This window comes from Bos taurus, chromosome 20 (genome assembly GCF_002263795.3).
Source record: "Bos taurus isolate L1 Dominette 01449 registration number 42190680 breed Hereford chromosome 20, ARS-UCD2.0, whole genome shotgun sequence".
Classification (NCBI taxonomy): domain Eukaryota; kingdom Metazoa; phylum Chordata; class Mammalia; order Artiodactyla; family Bovidae; genus Bos; species Bos taurus.
This window is the reverse complement of record NC_037347.1, coordinates 37055171-37078807: the sequence shown is the minus strand read 5'-3', so window position 1 is coordinate 37078807 and position 23637 is coordinate 37055171. Positions and strand designations below refer to the sequence as shown.

The window sequence follows — 23637 nt, the reverse complement described above, 5'->3', positions numbered from 1 at the left end:
GGAAATGGCAACCCATTCCAGTATTCTTGCCTGGAAAATTCCATGGGCGGAGGAGGCTGGTGGGCTGCAGTCCATGAGATCACAGTCAGACACAACCGAGTACAGCACAGCACAGCAGCAACAGTGTGTGCAATTCCAGATTTCTCTACGTTTCATCTGTACCTTCTGGCTACCTATATCCTTGAAATTATGGGTAAACTTTGATCCATGGATGAAAACATGTGTCTATACCAAAACTTACACATAAACGTTCATAGCAGCATTATCATAATAGCCAAAGTGGAAGCAATCCAAGTATCCATCAATGGATGAACCGATAAAACAAAATGTTATATATCCATACAATGGAATGTTACTCAGCCACAAAAAGGAATAAAGTACTAATTGACACTACAATATTGATGAATCTTAAAACCATTAAGCTACGTGAAAGAAGCCAGTCACAAAAGGACATGTATTGTATGATTTTATATATATAAAATATCACAATAGGCCAATTCATAGAGACAACAGATTAACGGTTGCTGGGGGGAAAGAAAAGGAAGCGGGAAATTCGTACTAATGTGTTTCTTTTTTGAGGTGATGAAAATATTCTGGAATTAAACAGTGGTGATGGTTGCACAACTCTGTGAATATACTAAAAACCAAGGGAGTGTACATGTTTAAAAGGTTAACTTTATGGAATACAAACTGCATATCAATTTTAAATTGGTAAAATCAGCTAAAATAAAGACTTTGGACTATATTAGTTTTCTATTATGGCCCTAACAAATTATCAGAAATTTTGTGGCTGAAACCAACACCAATTCACTATCTCACCGTTTTGGTGGATCAGAAGTCTACAAAAAGCTCCGCAGGTTCTCTGCTGAGTCTCACAAGGCCAAAGTAACAGCAGGACTGCCTCCCTTCTCAGAGGTTATGTTGTGCTTGTTCCATCGCTAAGTCGTGTCTGCTCTTTGCAACCCCATGGACTGCAGCACACCAGGCTTCCCTGTCCTCCACTACATCCCAGGGTTTGCTCAAACTCATGTCCACTGAGTGAGTGATACCATCCAAACACTGCATCCTCTGTCACCCTCCTCTCTTCCTGCCCTCAACCTTTCCCAGCATCAGGGTCTTTTCCAATGATCTGGCTCTTCACGTCAGGTGGCCAATGTACTGGAGCTTCAACTTCAGCATCAGTCCTTCCAATGAATATTCAGAGTTGATTTCCTTTAGGATTGACTGGTTTGATTTCCTTGCTGTCCAAGGGACTCTCAAGAGTCTTCTCTGGCACCAAATTCGAAAGCATCAATTTTTCAGCACTCAGCCTTCTTTTTGGTCCGACTCTCATATCCATACATGACATTAGTATGGGAAAAACTCCGGGAAAAACTTTGACTGTATGGAGGATTGTTGGCAAAGAGATGTCTCTGCTTTTCAATACTCTAAGTTTATCACAGCTTTCCTTCCAAAGAGCAAGCATCTTTTAATTTCATGGCTACAGTCACCATTCACAGTGCTTTTGGAGCCCCCCAAAATAAAATCTGTCACTGTTTTCACTTCTTCCCCTTCTATTTGCCATGAAATGCTAGGACTGGATACCATGATCTTAGTTTTTTGAATGTTGAGTTTTAAGCCAGCTACTTCACTCTCCTCTTTCACGTTCATTGAGGCTCTTTGCTTTCTATATTAGAGTGGTATCATCTCATACCACTGATATTTCTCCTGGAAATCTTTATTCTAGCTTGTGATTCATCCAGCCTGGCATTTTGCATGATGTACTCTGCATATAAGTTAAATAAGCAGGAAGATAATATACAGCCTTGACGTACTCCTTTCCCAATTTTAAACCAGTCCGTTGTTCTATGTCTGGTTCTGTTGCTTCTTGATCTGTATACAGGTTTTTCAGGAGACAGGCAGGGTGGTCTGGTATTCCCATCTCTAAGTTTTCCACAGTTTACTGTGACCCACATAGTCAAAGGCTTTTGCGTAGCCAACAAGGCAGAACTAAATATTTTTCTCGAATTCCCTTGCCTTTTGTATGATCCAATGAATGCTGGCAATTTGATCTCTGGTTCCTCTGCCTTTTCTAATTCCAGCTTGAACATGTGGAAGTTCTCAGTTCACGTACTATTGAAGCCTAGCTTGGAGGATTTTGAGCATTACTTTGCTAGCATGTGAGATGAGTGCAATTGTACAATAGTTTGAACATTCTTCAGTATTGCCCTTCTTTGGGAATGGAATGAAAACTGACCTTCTCCTGAAGCCACTGCTGAGTTTTCCAAATTTGGTGATATATTGGTGTGGCACTTTAACAGCATCCTCTTTTAGGATTTGAAATAACTCAGTTGGAATTCCATTACCTCCACTAGCTTTGTTCATAATAATGCTTCCTAAGGCCCACTTGACTTCACACATTCACTGGCTCTAAGTGAATGACCACACCATCGTGGTTATCAGTTCATTAAGACCTTTACTGTACAGTTCTTCTGTGTATTCTTGCGACCTTTTCTTAATCTCTTCTGCTTCTGTTAGGTCCTTGTCACTTCTGTCCTTCACTGTGCCCACCCTTGCAAGAAATGTTCCCTTGGTATCTCCAATCGTCTTGAAGAGATCTCTAGTCAGATGTTCTAAGTGAAAGTGAAAGTGAAGTCGCTCAGTCGTGTCTGACTCTTTGCAACCCCGTGGACTATAGCCTACCAGGCTCTGAGGAGCCTCTCAGTCCATGGAATTTTCCAGGCAAGAGTACGGGAGTGGGTTGCCATTTCCTTCTCCAGGGGATCTTCCCAACCCAGGGATCGAACCCAGGTCTCCTGTACTGCAGGCAGACACTTTACCATCTGAGCCAACTTTATTTCTAGGCTCTTTTAGGTTGTTTGCAGAATTCTGTTCTATGTGGTTACAGGACTCAGGTCCCCCATTTCCCGGCTGGCTACAGGCAGGGAGACCATGAGAAGTTTCCAAAAGCTGAGTTTATTCCTTGGATATTGGCCCTCTTCAAAGCCAGCAAGGCTGAAATGAGTCCTCGTCACTCTTCTAATCTTCCCTTGCGCGGCTTTTCTCCCGTCTTCCTTTTCCACCTTTCACTGACTGACTCCTCCGCCTCTCTTTTTTGCTTCTAAGAGGTTATCTGATTACACTGGGTCCATCAAGATAAACCAGGATAATGTCTCTATTTTAAAATCAGCTTATTAATACCATCTGAAAAATCCCTCAAGCCAAATTAAATCAGTATCTAGATTTATGTTTGAATAGCCAGAAGACAGGAATCTTGCAGCTATCTTTAGAATTCTGCCTACTACTTGTACTATGCTTTAACCTTATACAGTTAGCTGATTACTTGTAAAGATCTTCACAAGGAAGAATATCTTCAGCAGAGTGGCTAATTTTAAGAGAATCTATAGTCTTTATCTGCTAGTTAAGTTCATTAAAACTAGGTTAAGTGAGATTATTCTCAGAAGTTTGTAAGACCAAACATAACATAACTTAGAACTTTAAACAGTTTTCTACAGTAAGCAACTTAAGTTTGCTATAAAAAATAAAGTTTCCTATAACAAACACTCAGGCTCAACAGATCTTAAAACTATCAAAAACAATCTTTCATTAAACGCTTTGCCTTTCTTAGTAAATATACTTAAAAACTGAACTTTCACAAATATTTCTCTCTAAAAACAGGATAATTTTTAAAAACTTGATAAACTTCTCAGGGTCTCTTAGGGTTTCTACTAGAAAAGAAGCCATAAACTCTTGGCACATTTAGTAATTTAACCAACAGCAAAATTTAAGGTATTTGGGGCTAATAATATTTATTTCTACATTTTACAGAGACAGATGACTGGCCTACAAAAGAACTGGATCTGGATAAGGAACACAGAAGTAGACGTCCCATCTGGCTGCACATCAGATAAGAAGGCAGCTACATCTCAGCTGAACTCAGTGTAGAAGAAGACAATAGCCCCCAAATCAAAGTGAACTGCACACCTCAGAAGACAGGAAGGGAGAGACTGACTGGTGGAGCCTACTGCAAAGAAACACTTAGCCGAGAACTAACTTTCCATGGTTTGACCCCACAGAGGCCCCCAGAGAACAGAGAGAACATCTCGGGAAGAAGTGGGATAATCCCTGAACTGAATTTAAATCTTTAATGATGGTGGGGGAGAAAAGTAATTGGAAAAAAAAAAAAGTAACTGAAATTTCCTGGCACTAACCAACTAGATTATACTTCCTATCGTCAGACAGGGAGGAGCTAACATAGAGCTCCAGTTCAGAGTCCTTATCTTTCAGCAGAAACTTTGTCTGTCCAGATTTCATACGGTAAGCAAGTCTGAAATTTATGGATTTATGGGGCAGGACTCCTTGGAAAAATATCACAATTATAAATACTAATAAGTATTAGTATATTTAAATTGTTCATGCCAAGTTGCTTCAGTTGTGTCTGACTCTGTGTGACCCTGTAGACTGTAGCCTGCCAAGCTCCTCTTGGGATTCTCCACAGACGAATATTAGAGGGGGTTGCCATGCCCTCCTCCAGGGGGATCTTCCCAACGCAGGGATTGAACCTGAGTCTCTAAAGTCTCCTGCACTAGCAGGCGGGTTCTTTACCACAAGCGTCACCTGGGAAGCTCTTTAAATTGTTTACCACAGTGTTACCAAGTCTAAGCTTGTACTGCTTGCCTCACAACAGGCCAAAAATTGACAGATGAATTGTTGCGGCAAGGAACGACGACTTTATTTAGAAAGCCAGCAAACCGAGAAGACGGTGGGCTTGTGCCTCAAAGAACCATCTTGCCTGAGTTAGAATCCGGGCTCCTTTTGTACTAAAAGGAAAGGGAATAAAATCAAACACTTACTGTTCCCATCAGCCTCTGGAGAGCATGTGTTAATTTCTCCCTTCCCGTGGTTATTCACAGGTAGGCCTGGTCAGGATGTTTCCCATGAACTAAACAAAGGTATTTTAGCTTAATGCTCATGACCAGGGAAGCAAGGTTACCAGAGATAGGCCATTATGTATAATTTAAGCTATAGGCAACATCCCTATAGTGATTAACTCATAACAGAATACAGAAGGTTCTTTCCTATTGCAATAGCACACAAGTGACTAAGACATTTCCACACCTTTTGCATGACTTTTCTTGCCCATCTCAACTGCAAGATGTACCACTGTGCTACAGGAAAAGAACACCGAGCTGCCCGGAAAAGCAAGAGAATACGCTGAAGGATTCCAGACACCTTTTGGCGATTATCTTTTTCAGCTTTTAAAAGAAGATCATCACCATCTTCCTAAAAAAAAAAAAAAAAGAAAAAAGAAAAAACATCAGTAGCCAGGAAAACAGAAACTTAAAATGTTACAGTAAAAATAAAGATAGTGCTTCTCAAACTAGACTATTCCTGGAGATTCACAAAGAAAGTTTTGAGGCATGGCCTCAGAGATTAACTATAGCTATTTCCAGGGTCAAGGAAACACCCGTCTCACCTCAGTGTAAAGGGATAAATCAATTCTAATCCCAAGCCTTCAGTTGTAATAGTTAAAGCCCACCATCCCTGACTTTACTGGGGGAACATTACAGAGATCTTTCCTTTCAAAAAGAATGCCTCTTCCCTTCCTCTGCCTAGAAAAATCCAATTATATTTCAGTGTCACCTCTTCTGTGAAACTCTTCCATTCTGTGGTATTATGGCAATTTGCTCAGATTTTCATTGTAGCTTTTACTGATTTATTCTTGCTAATTTATGTATCTGTTTCCCACACTGTTGAGACTGGTCAAGAGCAAAGGCCTTGTCATCTACTACACAAAATCCAACATGTGGTGGGATCCAATAAATGTTTCTTGATTCAACATATGATTACAGATTAATTTTCCAGAAATGAGATAATGCAAATATTATGAACATTTGCTTCCCTAACATTTTTCTACCACTGCCATTTCTTAAAAATACTCAGTTATTTTGGCGGGGGCAGGGGGGGAATCTGCCCCTTTTTTACACAGCTAAATGATTCAGGGAGAGCTGTTCCTATGTCCCCAGCTGCCAGGGAAGGCCCTAATCAATTGTCAAGCAACACTGTGCATTTAGCCCTAGCCAAGGTGTGTGATTCCAGGACTGGCCAGTGACCTTGATGGGTCTCGCAAGAGTAACTCTCAGTACTCCTGTTTGGATGCTGGGAGAGAAATACATTTACTGCTTTTCTCTCTCCCCTTCCCACTCCTTTTGGGCATGGACAAGGTATCCTGAGAAGCTGCTGGTAGTCATCCGGCTCCCACAAAGGGAGCCAGCCTTAAACTGAAGCTGATAGAAAACAAACTAGGGAGAAAGAGCCCAAGTCTTTGGAAACATAACTGGGCTTCTCAATTATGCCAGTCAATACTTACCAAGTTTTCTGTTACTTTCAATCCCAGGGGTTCTAATTGGTACAGAGTGACATTTAAGAGAAATCCTACCATTCTGGCTTATTTTAATAAAAAATAATAAAACGAAGTACTACTAAGGATTGCTAGTACTCAAACAAGTATCAGCACAGCATATCCAGAAATATATTAAATGTTATTTCTAATCCCTAAACCAATATACTAAAGACTCAGACATGAGAGGAAAGAGGAATTACTGAGAAATACCATGGATTACTTATTCCTTCCATGTGCAATATATCACATGTGAAATATCAACAAATAAAATATTTTAACATATTGAAACATAACTCGAAACATAACAAATAAGAATACAACAAATAACTGAAAAAAAAAAGACAGAAGACAGATTTAATAGATAAAGATAGAAGCTGTCAATTCTGAAACAGTAAGAAACAATACCAGAATTGATTTAAACTGTTAATCAAATATTAAAACAATTCAAATGTAAACAGTTCACATTAACACTGTAAACCTTAAAACCAGCTAATTGTAATGTTACTATTTTCAAAAAGAGCAGAGGAAAAGGTCCTGAGAGGAATACAGTAATTGCGTTTTATAAGACAGAACTATCAATTGAAAAGTACAGAAGAAAACAATGATCTTTCCAATCAAAGAAAATCAAACTAAGTCTTTCAAAAGAGGCAAAGACAATGAGATGAATGATTTCTAAATTCTGACACTCATTATTTTTCTATGGTAAACAAATGTTTATTTTTAAACTAATACCTGGATACCGAGAAATATCTATTAATTTTGTTTTATTATCAAAATAATTTTAACATTTACAGAATGTTTACTATGTGTCAGGATGTCTCGTGTAGTACTCACAACAACGCTATCAGAGGTACTATCACCGTCTTCATTTTACAGATAAGGAAATTTAACATCAGTTGCGTGCAACGCCCAAGAAAACTATTCAGTTAATAAACAGCAAAGCTGGAATCCAGAAGTGGGCTTCAGAGCTTGCATTTTTAACTTGATGATTATTATCAGGTTGATTATTTTAAAAAGTGGACAAAATAAATGTTAAAAGGTTAAGCTTACTTCACTAAGAACAGCTGGCTGAGGACAATATAATGGAGGAGCTGGAAGATACAAGCCGACGGGCACTAAGCCCCACAGTCTCTTACTGAAGTCCTTGGCAGAGTTTATCAGAAGCTGAAAAGTCCCTGAGAGAATATCTGCGTCAGCCATAACTGCTGCTTTCAGTATTTCCTGCACAGAAGCAAACAGCAGATCCGCATCTTCTTCTTCAATGGGATCTGCCAAACACAGAATTAGGTAAAGCAGTTACAATTTATATTATACTTTTCCTTCTATTTTGTAGTTTAAAGCTTCATATCTGAAAAAGTTGACTGCCAAAAATAAACATATTGGTCAAAATGCAAAACACTCAAACTTCTGGACAGAAATTTAAGATTTTGTTACTTTTAAGATTATAAAAGTAGTAGAGCACAAAGACTTCCCGAAATTATACAAGATACTGTAACACAACTACATAATAAAAACGTGCTTGGAATATAATCATGACTCAAAAAATAATAATAAAAGGAAAACATTAATGGGAAAAATAGAATGTAAGAAACACAAAAAAAGAATATAAAGCATTATGTGGAGGCAGTGAAACAGTAATTTTCATTTCCTTAATAGTCAATCACAGTACTTTTATATAAAAGGACTTGTGAAGCTAAAGAAGCAAAAAAACAAAAATATATGAAATAGCCATACAGTAGGCTTCAGTTTTATAAATATCTGTAAAAATGGAGAAATGTTCTGGAACAAAATGCAAACAGATGCAGGTGGCAGAACTGTAGACTTACGGACTTTTACATTAGGAATTCTCTTAAAGCACACTTTAGGGAATAGACTACGAAAACACTCGTGTACTGACTTTTCATCCCTGCCTGATATTCACGTTTTCTATATCCAATTTAGGTAAAAAATAAAATGTTATAGCTACAGTTGAAATTCCTTAGGTACCAACCCTATTTCACTTCCTACTTCCAGAGGTCGTCACCATCCAGAATTTAGTGTGGCTCTATTGGAACTCCTACTAAATATATGTTGCGTCTTCTTGTTCAATACAAAGTTTAACCTCTCTTTCATATTTTCCAAATGTTTTCTTTTTATCTATATATGGATATATTTTATCTTTCTATATATTTTGTGTATGTATATAGAGTTCAAATCTATTTTCTAGTTTACTAACCATCTGCTGAGCTTTTTGTTTTTAAATCAATTTGTAAAGGTATAATTTACATACACTAAAATTATCCTTTTATGTACACAGTTCACCCTGGTGGTCCAGTGGCTAGGACTCCTCGCTCCCAGTGCAAAGGGCCTGGGTTCAATCCCTGGTCAGGGGACTAGATCTCACAGGCCTCAACTCAGAGTTTGCATGCCAAAACTAAGATAGAAGATCTTGCATGCTGCAACTAAGGATGGGAGCAGTCAAATAAATAAATAAACATTTTTTAAAAATACACAATTCAATGAGTTTTGGCAAATCGTATAGGCTATGAGAACGTTTGTATCACTCCAAAAAGCTCTCTCATACCTCTTTGTTGTCAATTCCGCCCTTGCTGCTGCTGCTGCTGAGTCACTTCAGCCGTGTCCGACTCTGTATGACCCCAGAGATGGCAGCCCACCAGGCTCCACCGTCCCTGGAGTTATCCAGGCAAGAACACTGGAGTGGGTTGCCATTTCCTTCTCCAATGCATGAAAGTGAAAAGTGAAAGTGAAGCCGCTCAGTCGTGTCCGACTCTTAGCCACCCCATGGACTGCAGCCTACCAGGCTCCTCCGTCCCTGGGGTTCTCCAGGCAAGAGTACTGGAGTGGGTTGCCATTTCCTTCTCTAATGCATGAAAGTGAAAAGCAAAAGTGAAGCCGCTCAGTCGTGTCCGACTCTTAGCCACCCCATGGACTGCAGCCCACCAGGCTCCTCCGTCCATGGGATTTTCCAGGTAAGAGTACTGGAGTGGGGTGCCATTGCCTTCTCCTCAATTCCCCCCTTACTTCTAGGTAAACATTGATCTGTTTCCTGTCCCTGTAGCGTTGCTTTTTATGAAATGTTATATAAATGGAATCATATAGTGGGTAGTTTTATTTATAAGTTCTTTCATTCAGCATAATGGTTCTGTGATTCATCCATGTGGTTGCATGTTATCAGCGGTTTCCTCCTCTTTATTATTTATTATTACACATTACAGATAAATTACAATTTGTTTATGTATCCACAAGTTAGTAAGCATTTGGGTTGTTTCAAGTTTTTTTGGCTGTTATGAAAAAGCTATGCACATTCACATACAGGTTTTTCAGTGAACCTAGATTTTTATTTTTCTTGGGTAAATACCTAAGAAAATCTTTAAAATGTTAAATCTGAGCCTTTAAATGCATATTTTTATATTTTATCTAGAAACACATTGTATCTATGTATTTATTGTGTGAAAATTTTCAGATCATCAAAAAGACATTGCCAGAACTAGAAGTTCAGACTGGGAATTTTTTAGTCTTATTTTTTTCCCCCCAAAATATTCACAAATGTGTGCGTACTTAAAAGCTTTTTAAAATACCATAAGCTTTGTATTAAGCTGATACACAGGTTGACCATACATAGGTAACTCACCTGTAAACTGTTTGCATTTTGAGTTCATTTCATTTTTTGCTTCCAAAGAGGCTGGCTGACCTAGGAAACACTGTAGTTTTTCCTGAAAAATCTGTGCTGGAGTCATATTTAATGGTAGATTCAGACTCTTTTCCTTGGATCTGAAATCACACCAAATTAGGGGGAAATAATTACAATTTTTTAAAAAAGGAAACATATACACATCAAGAACTAAACATGAAATTTTTAAGAACCAGAGAAGTCCATGTTATTCATCTTGTGTTTAGAAAAGAAGTAATTGAGGAAATGCTGTATTGAGGAGAGTACTGAGGCCCTCCACAATTACAGTCCTGATATAGCTCCCCATGCTTAACCGCCCACTGCTGCCCTACATACAGACTCTCTAGATGAAACCTTAAGTGCTCTGGGCCACGTGCCTCTGCTTCTGCTTGGAATGTTCTCTCTCCCTACAGCTACTTGCTTTGTCAAGATTCCATCTTCTCTTCATCGCCCATCACAAATGACATCTCCCATATAAAGTATTTCCTGGCTTTCCCTCACTTGATATTATTGCTCTCCCTACCATACCATGGATGGGCTTCCCTGGTGGCTCAGATGGTAAAGAATCCACCTGCAATGCAGGAGACCCGGGTTCAATCCCTCAGTTGGGAAGATCCCCTAGAGAAGGGAAAGGCTACCCACTCTGATATTCTGTCCTAGAGAATTCAAAGACACAGCAATGCCATAATATTCATAAGAGTTAAAATGCAGGGATTAGTTTGATTAGCTTAAAATGTAAATCCTGTTTGGGAAGGAGAAAACTCTCCCATTGACTATAGGCCCTTTGAGGGTGCTGCTGCTGCTAAGTCACTTCAGTCATGTCCAACTCTGTGCGACCCCAGAGACGGCAGCCCACCAGGCTCCCCAGTCCCTGGGATTCTCCAGGCAAGAACACTGGAGTGGGTTGCCACTTCCTTCTCCAATGCATGAAAGTGAAAAGTGAAAGTGAAGTCGCTCAGTCAGGTCCGACTCTTAGCGACCCCACGGACTGCAGCCTACCAGGCTCCTCAGTCCATGGGATTTTCCAGGCAAGAGTACTGGAGTGGGGTGCCATTGCCTTCTCCTACTAACAAGTAAAAGTGCTAAATAGATATTTAAATACAGTAAGTAAACCTCTGAGCTGTCTAACACAGTTGACACTAGCTGCATGTAGCTCTCTAAATTTAAATTAGATTGAAAATCCAGTTCCTTGGTCTTATCAGCCACCTTTCAAGGGCTTAATAAATACATGTAGCTAGTAGCTATCAGACTGGACAGCACATACAGAATATTTCCATCACCAAAGAAAATTCTATTGGACAATGCTGAACTAAGGATTCCACAAAATGTGTAAATATCAGCAATGAGTGAAATAAGAAACACTTTAGATAACACCATCGTACTTTTTTAACTTCAGTTCAGTTGCTCAGTTGTGTCCCACTCTTTGCAACCCCATGAGTCGCATGCCAGGCCTCCCTGTCCATCACCAACTCCCTGAATTCACTCAAACTCATGCGCATGGAGTCAGTGATGCCATCCAGCCATCTCATCCTCTGTCGTCCCCTTCTCCTCCTGCCCCCAATCCCTCCCAGCATCAGGGTCTTTTCCAATGAGTCAACTCTTCGAATGAGGTGGCCAAACTACTGGAGTTTCAGCCTCAGCATCAGTCCTTCCAATGAACACCCAGAACTGACCTCCTTTAGGATGGATGGGTTGGACTTCCTTGCAGTCCAACTTAGATGTGCCTAAAAATACATACCTCGTGAATTTGCTACCATGCTTACAGAAGAGTTGAAAAGCCACACCAACAGAAACAGATGTCTTCCAGTCTCCAAGTTTATGTGCCAACCACACGGCTTCTGGAACCAGGCCACCAATCAATAATAATTCAAGGGCATATTCAACGGTCCACACATCAGAAAGATTCTGCTCTCTGACGGCACTGGCCACCTTAGAGTGTTGCAGAGGAATGAGCCGAAAGGGCTGCTCTGTGAGTAGATAAAAGAAAATGGATTAACTACAGTTATACATAGGAACTCATTCTTCCCTACACACATCTCCTTAATCAATACTTTCTACACAAAACCACAAGGAAGATACATACAAAATGGCCTAAGATAATACTTAACACACTCTAGAATAGCTTTTTTTTTTTTTAAACACTGAAGAATGTGTCTCTTTCAGTGGGTCATGCAGCAAATGTTGGCACTTCTAAAAAAATGAAACTGAGCAGACAAAGAAACAGAAGAAATAGTATCAAAGTGCATTATACAAAATAAAGGTAAATACATACAGTTTGATCAGATAATATAAGGACATGATTAAATAGAGCAAAGAAAAAATGACCCAAATAAAATAATAAAAGTAAAATGTCCAAAAATTAAATTCTACATTAGAATGAGTTTGAGTAAACTCGGGGAGTTGGTGATGGACAGGGAGGCCTGGTGTGCTGCAGTCCATGGGGTTGCAAAGAGTCGGACACAACTGAGTGACTGAACTGAACTGAAATTAGAATACTCAGAATTTGTTCAATTACCACATTTTTATAGCTCTTTTACTTAAAAAAAAAAAGGAAACTGTATAAACACCAATGTGTCCAAAATTTGCAATTAAAAAAATACATATTCAATAAAAACAAGTTCAAAGCAATTACCTTTCTCAGATTATATTCATTCGTAAACAGTCACCTACATGTCAGGCACTAGGCTAGACAGTATTATTTCCACAGATCAATGATCACTGTGTAAAATTGTTTTAAATATTCTGTGCAAAAACAAGGTGAGAAAATTATTTGTTTATTCTATTACCTGTTTTAATATGAAGGGGAGGAAGAACATTCACACTGTGAGGTGGCAAAATGCACAGCAGCTGATTGGTGAAGTAGGCAGCCATGAAGCGAGCCATGGACTGGACCACCCTCACCGCGGCTTCGGGATGAACACTTCCAGTCACCCCAGACTCACAAGGAGACTTCTCAGGAACTGCAGGATACACCAAATGAGCAAAGGAGATTCCGATCAAACTAGCAAAAGTAGGAATATTTAAGCTCCTAACATGATGCAAGAAGAAAATTATAATTAAAACTTTTTTCTGAGATCAACACCCCTGGCCTATACAAGGTAACTTGTAACAGGTATCTACATTTCTTAAAGACAATAGAACAAAAATAAAATAATAAGCTCAAAATTATCAGCACATACACTTAGGAACTCTTTTATGACTTCAAGTTACCAGTTTTTTCTAAAAATGTGGAAGGATCTATAAAAACAATCCAGCTATAATGGACTTGCAAGCTTATCATTTCTTTGTTTTCCTTTCTTCCTCCTCTTTCTCATTTTCTTTCTTTAGTTCAAGGAGGCAGAGTTTACTACAAAGAGCCAGAACAGTGATTCTTCATGTCTGTTTCTGTATTATAGTATACTCCCATAACATTAACTCTTTACTATTAAGATTCTTTTGGGAGGTATGGACAAGGGGAACGTGTAGAATGGAGGGAAAAGGCAGAGGAGAGAGTTACATTATGATTTCTAGAGTGCTTCTGACATAAACTAGAGCAAACATGCCATCCCTATTTAAAAATTGAAACTTAATAATATAAACTGGATTCAGATATTTGAAAATAAATAGCTAAAAACTACGGAGTGAGTGAAAGTCGCTCAGTTGTGTCCAACTCTGCGACCCTATGGACTATACAGTCCACGGAATTCTCCAGGCCAGAATACTGGAGTGGGTAGCCATTCCCTTCTCCAGGGGATCTTCCCAACCCAGGGATTGAAGCCAGGTCCCCAGCACTGTAAGCAGATTCTTTACCAGCTGAGCCACCAGGGAAGCCCATACAAGATAAATATTAAATTAAGATTAATTTTTATGACATTTATGGCCCCAACAAAGGCAAAGTATCTTTCTTTCTCAGAAGTCACTTGAGGCGATTTACAGGTGGTCCAGAGGTTAGGGCTCTATGCTTCCACAGCAGGGGGCCCGGGTTCAATATATACAGAGGCCTGTGCATTCTCCCTGTGAATCACTGAACCTGGGGAGTAGTCCTGGGGACTCCTGACCAAGAGAGGATATGCTTAAAATACTCTAAACAACTAGCATTAAAAATTAAATATATTACTATAGGTTCAACTTATCTTGACAGTTATATCATATCATGACAATACTGCTGGAAAAAAAATCCAGTCAGTTAAAAAGTCACACATAAGAAAAAAAAGTCACACATAAATGTCTTCCACTCATACACAGCTAACAGTCCTTTCGGAGGGCAATCTAACACTAGGCATCAGAAGTCTTGACTCTGTAACCTCATTTCTCAAGATTTAACATGTAGACATTAGTAATGCTCACAAAAATTTATGTTCACTGCAACATTATTTAAAATAGTAAGTAGGTGGTAACAATCTAAAATATCCAATAATAAGGAAAAAGCTTACTAGGTTTTTTAAAAGAATATTATTTACATTGGAAAATATTCACAATATTAAATTTAAAAGATTGCAAAACAAAATATTAGCTCTGGTAATAAACATATATGAATGCACATAGACAAAAATGGTAGCATTAAAAGTGATTTTATTTCTTTAAACCTTTCCATATTTCAAAACTGTCTAAAATGAACCTATATTACTACTAAATAAACACAAATTTAAAAAGACAAATATCAAAGTAGGAAATCCATAAACAGTGGTTGCATACGGTATCACTTATATATGGAATCTAAAAAGATAATACAAACGAACTTATTCACAAAACAGAAACAGACTCACAGACTTTGAAAACAAACCTACAGTCACCGAAGAGGAAAGGTGGGGTGGGGAGGGATAAATTAAGAGTTTAGGAGTAAAACATACACTCTACTGTATATAAAATAAGATAATCAACAAGGGCCTACTGTATAGCATGGAGAACTCTACTCAGTATTCTGTAATAACCTATATGGGAAAAGAGTCTGAAACAGAATGGATATATGTAAATGTATAACTGAATCATTCTGCAGTACACCTGAAACGCAATATTGTAAATCAGCTACACCCCAATATAAAACAAAAATTAAATTTAAAAAATGCAGAGAAAATATGAGTCCCAGAATAAAATTTCATAGTATTCTACCACCTGTCCTTAGCCGCTCAGTTGTGTCCGACTCTTTGCGATCCTTATGGACTGTAGCCTGCCAGGTTCTTTTGTCCATGGGGATTCTCCAGGCAAGAATACTGGAATGGGTTGCCATGCCCTCCTCCAGGGGATCTTCCCAACCCAGGGATCGAACCCAGGTCTCCCACATTGCAGGTGGATTCTTTATTGTCTGAGCCACCAGGGAAACTGAAGAATACTAGACCTTCTCCAGGAGATCTTCCTGACCCAGGAATCAAACTGGGGTCTCCTACATTGCAGGTGGATTCTTCACTGGCTGAGCTACCCAGGAAGCCCATTCTACTATCTATCTCACTTTAAAATTAAAAAAAAAAAAAAAAAGAAAGAAAGAAACCACAGTGGCTGAAACCAAACAAACAAACTAATACTGTTCTGGACAAAAATGATAAACTGGTAAAAATCACAGAAAGGGTTTTACAAACCTTCTCAATCTATTTTTCAAAGCCTTTTGTAAACTAATTTCTTTTGATCTCTACTTTCCATCAGTAAATGATTTTTAAACCAATAAATAATCAGTTATTAGTAAAAAAAAAAAAACAAATACTCCATCTAGAGTCATGAACTCCATTTAGAAAGTACTGACACACTGGCCTTTCTGACACACTCATATGCAAAGTAGACTTCTCATGGTCTACCACTGTAAAGCAGCATTATAAATACATTATGTGCTCATTCATATAGATGTCTTGCACTCTGTTGCTATTGCTTAGTCACTAAGTTATGTTCGACTCTTTGTGACCCCATGGACTGCAGCTTACCAGGCTCCTCTGTCCATGGGATTTCCCAGGAAAGAATACTGGAATAGGTTACCATTTCCTTTCCTAGGGGATCTCCCTCATCCTGGAACTGAACCGGTGTCTCCTGTGTCTCCTGCAGTGACAGGCTGATTCTTTACCACTGAGCTACCAGGGAAGCCTGTCTTTCACTTTGGTTATTGCTTAATTTAAATACACCTTTTTTAAAAAAGGACAATCCAAATATTCTACAATCTCTTAAACAGATTTTAAAAAGGCCCTGAATATGTCAGAAAGTGATTTTGATCACTTTAGCAAACCACCTTAGCAATCATTAGAGAAAATACAAACATGTTAAGGGAAAGTACCTGACATTGGGTACCTGACATTGTGTCTAACAAACAGGGCTGTGAGACTTGAGACAACAATTATAACAGTTCAGCAGGCAAGTGCCGCTAAGCTGAGAGACTCAAAGGTTAAAAACAAGCAAAAACATGATCCTTGCTGCTAAGAAGCTGACAGTCCCAAAATTCACCACAATGCAACAGAGCAACCAACTTTTATGTATAAGCAATTTCATAGCTAAACCTGTAAATACAAATTGCTAACATTAAACATACTGATTTTATATTGATGAACCAAAATACATTAAACTCAACAGATGGCATTAAAAGACAAAGAAGCAAACAAACAAACAAAAATACTGATTTTTGAAAAGCATACCTGAACAATCTTCATTTTCTTTTACAGGAAGGTGGGACCATCTCAGTATTTCTCTTACTAGCTGATCACATAATCCTTGAGCATCATTTAAATTATAGTTATAGAGGTGGCAGTATAAAAGAGAAAGATAATAGCGAAGCTGAAGAAAACATGTCCTTCTTCCTCCTTCAATAGGGCACAATTACACTTACATTAAAAAACATGTTAGCTAGGTAACGTTCTTGATCTGAGTGCTGGATAGACGGAAATGCTCAGTGTATAAAAATTCATCAACTGTACACTCGTGTCATGTGAACTTTTCTGTACCTGTTTCACAACTGAGTAAAAAAAACAGGTCAGCAATATTTTGTTCTTTTTCATTGTAAATTCTGAATAATTTTATTTTCTGTGGTCAGGTCCTAAGATGACTAAGAATTTATCCAAAAAGAGGTGCAAATGCTCATCTCAGTACTAACCGAGGTCCGCTAACAACATCTCTCTCAAGTACACAAGCTATGAAACAGAAGGGCACATGCTAAAAACACAAATTAAAAAAACACACATACATATATCAAACAGACGGTCAAAGAGACTTTCCAGAGAAGAAATACTGTCGAATAAGATTGGATCCCTTGACCACTGTCTTCAAGTATCTAAAAGGTGTTTAGGACTGAGACTGCCGGTTACCTGCCCCTTATCCACCATTCTGAGTAAAAGAATTCTAATTTTATTTGGGGTTCCAATGCACTCAGATCACAATTTCTTGCTAAATGTGGCCATGAGAAAATATGATAAAGTTCTTAGCCAAGAGATAATATAGTGTACAGCTGCCAGACAAGCTGTGTAAAGAGGCATCTCAGCCAGGAGGTGTGCCTTCTCTTGCCCCTCCTGCCTGCCTCCTTTCTGTTACCTGGATTGTGCACGTGATGGCTGGGACTCCAGCATCCATGTTAATTCATGCAACAGCCTTAAGAGTAGAAGCAATGCACTAAGGACGATGGAGCAGAAACACTAAATAAGCTTGAGTCCTTGATGAGACCCCCGAAATACCAAATCAGCCCCAGACTGTCAACTCCTCACCTCCTTTCCTAAGAGAAATAAACTTCTTGTTGAAGCCACTGTTACTTTCAGTCTCCACTACAAGAAACCATTTCAATTGGATACAAATGGAAATGAAATTAAAAGGCCCAGAATAAAACTCATTATGAAAACTTTTCTTCATGAGAACTTCTCATCACACTGGACGCCACTCTTCTTCATCCAGCTGTACAATCTCCAAATCTGAGAAGTGCACGAGACTTCTTTCTCTACTCAGTCACAAGTTCACTTGATCAAACCTATTAAACATCTGACAAATGTGACTTTTGTTCCCCAGTACTCTTGACATTGCTTTGCTTCAGGACCTCTTCAACTGACTAATTTTCTTGCTTCTAGGTAAAACCCACATCTCTATACCACACTCCAACAAATGGCCCTCTGTAATGTACCAAAGTGATCTTTCCAAATGGCCTATACTTATTTGAAAAGTACTCTTTCTGTATCTTAACAGATCCCACTATCTTCAGGATAAAACCTTAATCCCATGGCACTGCATAGTATCTTCCCTTATCATCTATTCTCTCCTCTCACTTCAGCGCTCACCACCCTATCCTCAATATTACATATGTTTCAAATAACCTGGTCAACTACTCGCAATTTACCAAACTGCCATAGTTTCTCATGTCTTCTTGCTTCTAGAGTGCTATATCCTATGTTACACCATTTCCACTCCTTCACCTGAACAATTTTCACTCAGTTTTACATGTCTGTTCCTCCAGGTTTTCTCCAGATTGATGTTTGCACTCCAGTTCAGACCATGCCCTCTCCCAACAAATACCATAAAGCATAATGAGAAACATGCCAGTTGTTCATGCAATCTATCCTCCACACTATGGGCAATTTGAGGGTAAACTTGTTTATTTCAGTTATTCTTATTGTCTAACACACATAGCAGGCCCTCAATACATAGCCACAGCAGCCAGAAAATAAATTTAATAATTAGCTAAACCTGACCAGTAGTGGAAGTCAAGGTTAGCTTCACAGCCACTGGCTAAAAACCTCTATCATCTTATACCCTCAGCCCTATATCATAAAAGCTATCACCAGTTTCTAGAATCCACATCCCTACTGTCTCATCAAAAACTCCATGTAGCCCCATAATAAGTCTAACTCACAGGAAATTCTTAAAGTTGAATTACTTAAGGGCAGAGAGCCTTAGCTCAAAGTTTCTATAAGTTGGTATTAGAACCTTATTTGACTCATAGTTTCTCTTGTAGATGCTGCTGCTGCTGCTAAGTCACTTCAGTCATGTCCAACTCTGTGCAACCCCAGAGACGGCAGCCCACCAGGCTCCCCCGTCCCTGGGATTCTCCAGGCAAGAACACTGGAGTGGGTTGCCATTTCCTTCTCCAATGCATGAAAGTGAAAAGTGAAAGTGAAGTCGCTGAGTCTTGTCCAACTCTTAGCGACCCCATGGACTGCGGCTCACCAGGCTCCTCCGTCCATGGGATTTTCCAGGCAAGAGTACTGGAGTGGGATACCACTAAATAACACTTTTTTTTAATTTAGGATTTAAGTCTCTTTTTTACCCATTACCAATCAATCACAGGTTCCATCACTAACCAAAAAAAGGACAGAGGAGTCTTATCTACAGATAGGATAAAAATTTCTTGGTGCTACAAATTCCAAGACTAAGAATAATTTTAAATAACTATTTCTAACACACAAGGTACCTACAGTATGTATTTTATTTAGGCATTAAGAAATTGTCAGTTCTCGGAAATCTGAAATTATTTTTAATTAGAGCAGCATGCTAAAATATGGTCCCATGAACATCATGGCAAGTAATATTATTTTAACACCCCCTACCTTTCTCACAGGTTTCTTGTAGAGCTTTCTTCCATATTTGAACAGATTTTTCATATGATCCTAATAGGAAACACTCTTCCCCTACAAAATTTTTAACCAACAGTTAGTCCTGGTTAATTAAATTACTTTATGAAAATTTACTTGTTTTAAAATTTAGTGGATATAGTGCAGCCAGAAATTATTTTGAAAAAAAAACAAATAATTACAACCAATCAATAAACTCAAAGCCCAACAACCTACTATTGCTTACGCCTGGGGTTAGAAATTGTTTATAAGATACTGACCATTGATAGATTTAAGTTCTAAGGTCTGGTTCAAGCGAACTCCAGCAGTCTGCAGTTCAGCCTGTATATGGCATAACAGGGACTTGACAGCTGACGTTTCACGTGTCATCTTTTCAGTTAACTGCACGCCATCTTCAGGAACTCTTTGACTTAATTGCATTTGATACCATAAAGTCTTTCTGTACAATATTCTCCAGAGAACAATCAATCTGCACACAGAATGAGGTAATCATAAAAATCAAATTTCAGACTAGGGATAAGAATGAGTATAGCCTTTTTTTAGCCTTTACGAAGAGTATAGCTAATGAATATAGCCTCCTCATTAGTCTTTTTCTCTCCACGTATTCTTCCCTGAGGTAATAATATGCATATAACTGATCAGGTTCAAAGATAGCAAAAAGTCAAAAAAAAATGCACATTTTTTAAACTTTCATAAATGCTTTAGATACCTGAGGTCATTTTTTCTATAGTGCTTATTTAAATCAAAATCTTTCAACAGTATCATGATTGCCCATGACTAATAAAATAATGTGTGCTGAAAAATGTTTGGCATAAATCCTAAAATACTTTTAAATAACATAAAATCTATGACACTGAGAACTAACAGTACAAGATTTCTTTTGGGAGTGATAAAAATATTCTGGAATTTGTGCTACTCGTTCTACAACCTTGTGACTATAATAGAAATGACTGAATTGTAGCCTTTAAAATAATGAATTTTACAGTATGGGAATTATATCTCAATTTTGAAGAATCTACAATGCTGATGGTCTCCTAACAGTGAAGTCATTGTACCTGTGTCCTGGCTGTTGCACAAAATTTAATACTTGAGGATGAATCTTGAAAGATGAGTTCCAAGACCAGTTTTCCCAAGATTCACTGTCTTGAAACATTTGAAAAATGGGTAACACCAATGAGTCTTGCTTTGCTCTTCTACTTCCATCAGCTGATGCTGAAATAACTTCAGGCTGAAGACTGTACACACCATTTAAATGATCAGCTACCATTCTGAGTAAATGAAAACAGGCTAAAAGCTTCTCTGAGAATAACTGATCCTGTTGTTGCTGTGTTAGCAAAAGCTTTATAGTATTTGAGGTCAGCTTCACCAAATGTCCTACATCTTGCTTGTATCTCATATCCCAATACTGGATTGATAAACACTGATGAAAAAGTTGAAAGATACAAAGTACCCATGTATTATGTTTTGAGCTCTTGCTTAAAAAAAGATCAAGTTTGGGAAAAGGACATTTTATAAACTGAAGAATATACAAAAAATGAGTGATACAAACTACTGTGTAGTTTAACATTAAATTTTTTTCTGCCACATTTTTTGAAATTCCTATAGTCCATGCTGCAAGGAGATTTTTCTGGACAGAGTGCAGTTCTATAACAGTTTTATCTGTCTCCTCAGTATTATCTTTTGCATGTACTGTATCAAACATAGAAGCAAATTCCAATCTTCCCTCCTCAACACTACTAAATAACAGATCATTTTTTTGGTTCCAAAAAGAGAATAAGTTGTTTGGAAAACATCTGCCATCATCAGTTTCTTCTGCTTCAAAATCCTAAAACATGAGAGAGAAAAAATTATTATTAATATTAATATAGTTTAATTCCTTACAAGTAGAATCAGTTTAGTGCTATCAAATTTCTCTTCTCTTTAATAACAGGAAAACAAAATTTGTTTCTTGGAATAAAATCAGTACATAACTGTTCAAAATAAATAAAACATTGCTAACAAGTACCTGCAGATCTGCTGTTTCTTCATTTAACTTCAATGTTTCTTCTGCTTGCAAGAATTTGGGAACAGTAGAATCAGCTACATTTTCATTTCTTTGGTGCTTTAACAAGCTAGATCTTAGGGAATTCAGTGATCGCAAGTTCAGACCTTTGCCTTTTGGCTATAGAAAAAGATTTCCAAGAGCAAAGTTTTATCTATAGTGAAGTGAAGTTGCTCAGTCGTGTCCAACTGTTTTCAACCCCATGGACTGTAGCCTACCAGACTTCTCAGTCCATGGGATTTTCCAGGCAAGAGTACTGGAGTGGGTTGCTATTCCCTTCCCCAGGGGATCTTCCCGACCCAGGGATTGAACCTGCGTCTCCCGCGTTGTAGGCAGACGCTTTACCCTCTGAGCCACCATGGAAGCTTTATCCATAACTGTACTACAATTATAACTTCTACAGACAAGTGTATGCAATCCAAGGACACCACTGTCAGTACAGTTTTAAATTTAAAAAGACCGAGAATGTTGACATTCAGTAGGAAACAACACAATACTGAAAAGCAATTATCCTTCAATTAAAAATAAATAAATTAAAAAAAAAAAAAGACTGAGAAGCCAGCTTTTATTGATGGTACCAAAAAGCACCATACCTTACACAGTATCACACTTTCGTATGTTTTCTCAAGCCTCTGCGTTGAATCAAGTAGAAGGGATCTCATGAGCACTGATGGAGACAGATTATCAAGAAATCGAAGGGTTGTGACCATGTATCCATCAGAAATAATGAGGTAGGGTAATCGTGAGTGTGCTTTTATAGAGAATCTCTGTCTCATAGGGTCACTATCTGAAGCTGATGAATCTACAGAATTATTTGAATCTTGAAGTGTAAACTGCTGTGGTCTAGCAAACAAACATCAAAATTCAAGAATTAGTGAGAGGAAAATCTTTTAAAAAAACAATTACATTATTCCAAAGGAAAAAAAAAACACAAACATTTCAGAATGATGAAAAAGCAAGCAAATTAAACAGAAAAATATTAAATGTGCACAGATCTGTGAGGAAAACATAAGTAATTAAATAATACAGAGGTTGGTGGGGTTTTTTTAATTTTCCCAGAATTGTGACATTTACTCTATTGTCTGTAATATTGCTTGTAATCCAGTTTTATATCTCTTTTTGAAAAAAACTGAGGCAGTTATTTTTACTATTAAAGACAGTTTAGCTGTTAACTTTCTTTCTTATCATATATTTAAATATCCTTGTAAGAATATAAATAGGAGCTGTGAGTATTCTTGTTATTAAGAAACATTTGGAGAGGATGGTGATGAGTAAAATTTTATCAGCTTAAGGTTAAATTTGACTGAGTTTCCATATAAATGTAGTTATTTATTGTTATAGTGGTATACCTAATTCTGAATACTTAATATCAACTGATTACTTAACATCACTAATTATTAACTTTGGGGCTTTATAAGTATATACTTAGTATCATTAATTATTAACTTTGGGGCTTTATAAGTATAAAGAGAACAGAGAACCAAAATATATTTTTTTCTGGTTAGGAAAATAATTAACTACAGATTATATGAACCAAATGGCCCACAACAGAAGGTTGGTTTTAGAAGGTACAGTCTACAAAATTTATAAAACCATTAAAAAGTGACTCCATGGAAAGATGTATAAGACATACTGTCAAATCAAAAAAGCAAAACAGTAAACGGCATATATCATATAATTTATTTTGCTTTAAAAAATAAATTAATACTGTTATTGCACATGTTATACAAAATTTTCAAATTAAGAGGACAACACACTAAAATGCTAATAATTGTTATCTCTAAGGAATAGGATTACAAGTCTTTCACTTTCGATAGTATTTAGTTTTGTGACATTTGATTAAGCTTTTAAAAATAATGAATATGTATTACTTTTGTAATCAGAAAAAAAAATCCATTCTGAAAGATCCTAAATACTAATTTTTAAGGAAAATGTGAGGAAAATTTAAGTCAATTAGGAATCAGACCATAATAAGGAAAAACACTTTCACTGCAGGAAGTGACAAGTTTTCCCATCATAATTATCTATTGCTAGAAATAAGGTAAAA

The 23637-nt window shown here is 37.7% G+C and overlaps 1 protein-coding gene across 9 annotated transcripts in view; it reads right to left on the bottom strand.

Moving 5' to 3' along the window:
- The window catches only part of CPLANE1 (ciliogenesis and planar polarity effector complex subunit 1), a 108284-nt gene that overhangs the window by 71623 nt on the left and 13024 nt on the right, over nt 1-23637 (bottom strand). For 8 of the 9 annotated variants that reach the window (XM_059878889.1, XM_059878893.1, XM_059878891.1 and 5 more), the window contains 11 exons: nt 22184-22433; nt 21555-21710; nt 20605-21374; nt 19810-20018; nt 19526-19606; nt 16640-16804; nt 12839-13012; nt 11791-12019; nt 10014-10153; nt 7433-7650; nt 5098-5262 (listed from right to left, as the gene is read on the bottom strand). In XM_059878889.1, the coding sequence (XP_059734872.1) occupies nt 5098-5262; nt 7433-7650; nt 10014-10153; nt 11791-12019; nt 12839-13012; nt 16640-16804; nt 19526-19606; nt 19810-20018; nt 20605-21374; nt 21555-21710; nt 22184-22433 (2557 nt within the window). The remainder of the gene's footprint in view (nt 1-5097; nt 5263-7432; nt 7651-10013; nt 10154-11790; nt 12020-12838; nt 13013-16639; nt 16805-19525; nt 19607-19809; nt 20019-20604; nt 21375-21554; nt 21711-22183; nt 22434-23637) is intronic. The other variant, XM_059878894.1, reaches the window with a different exon arrangement.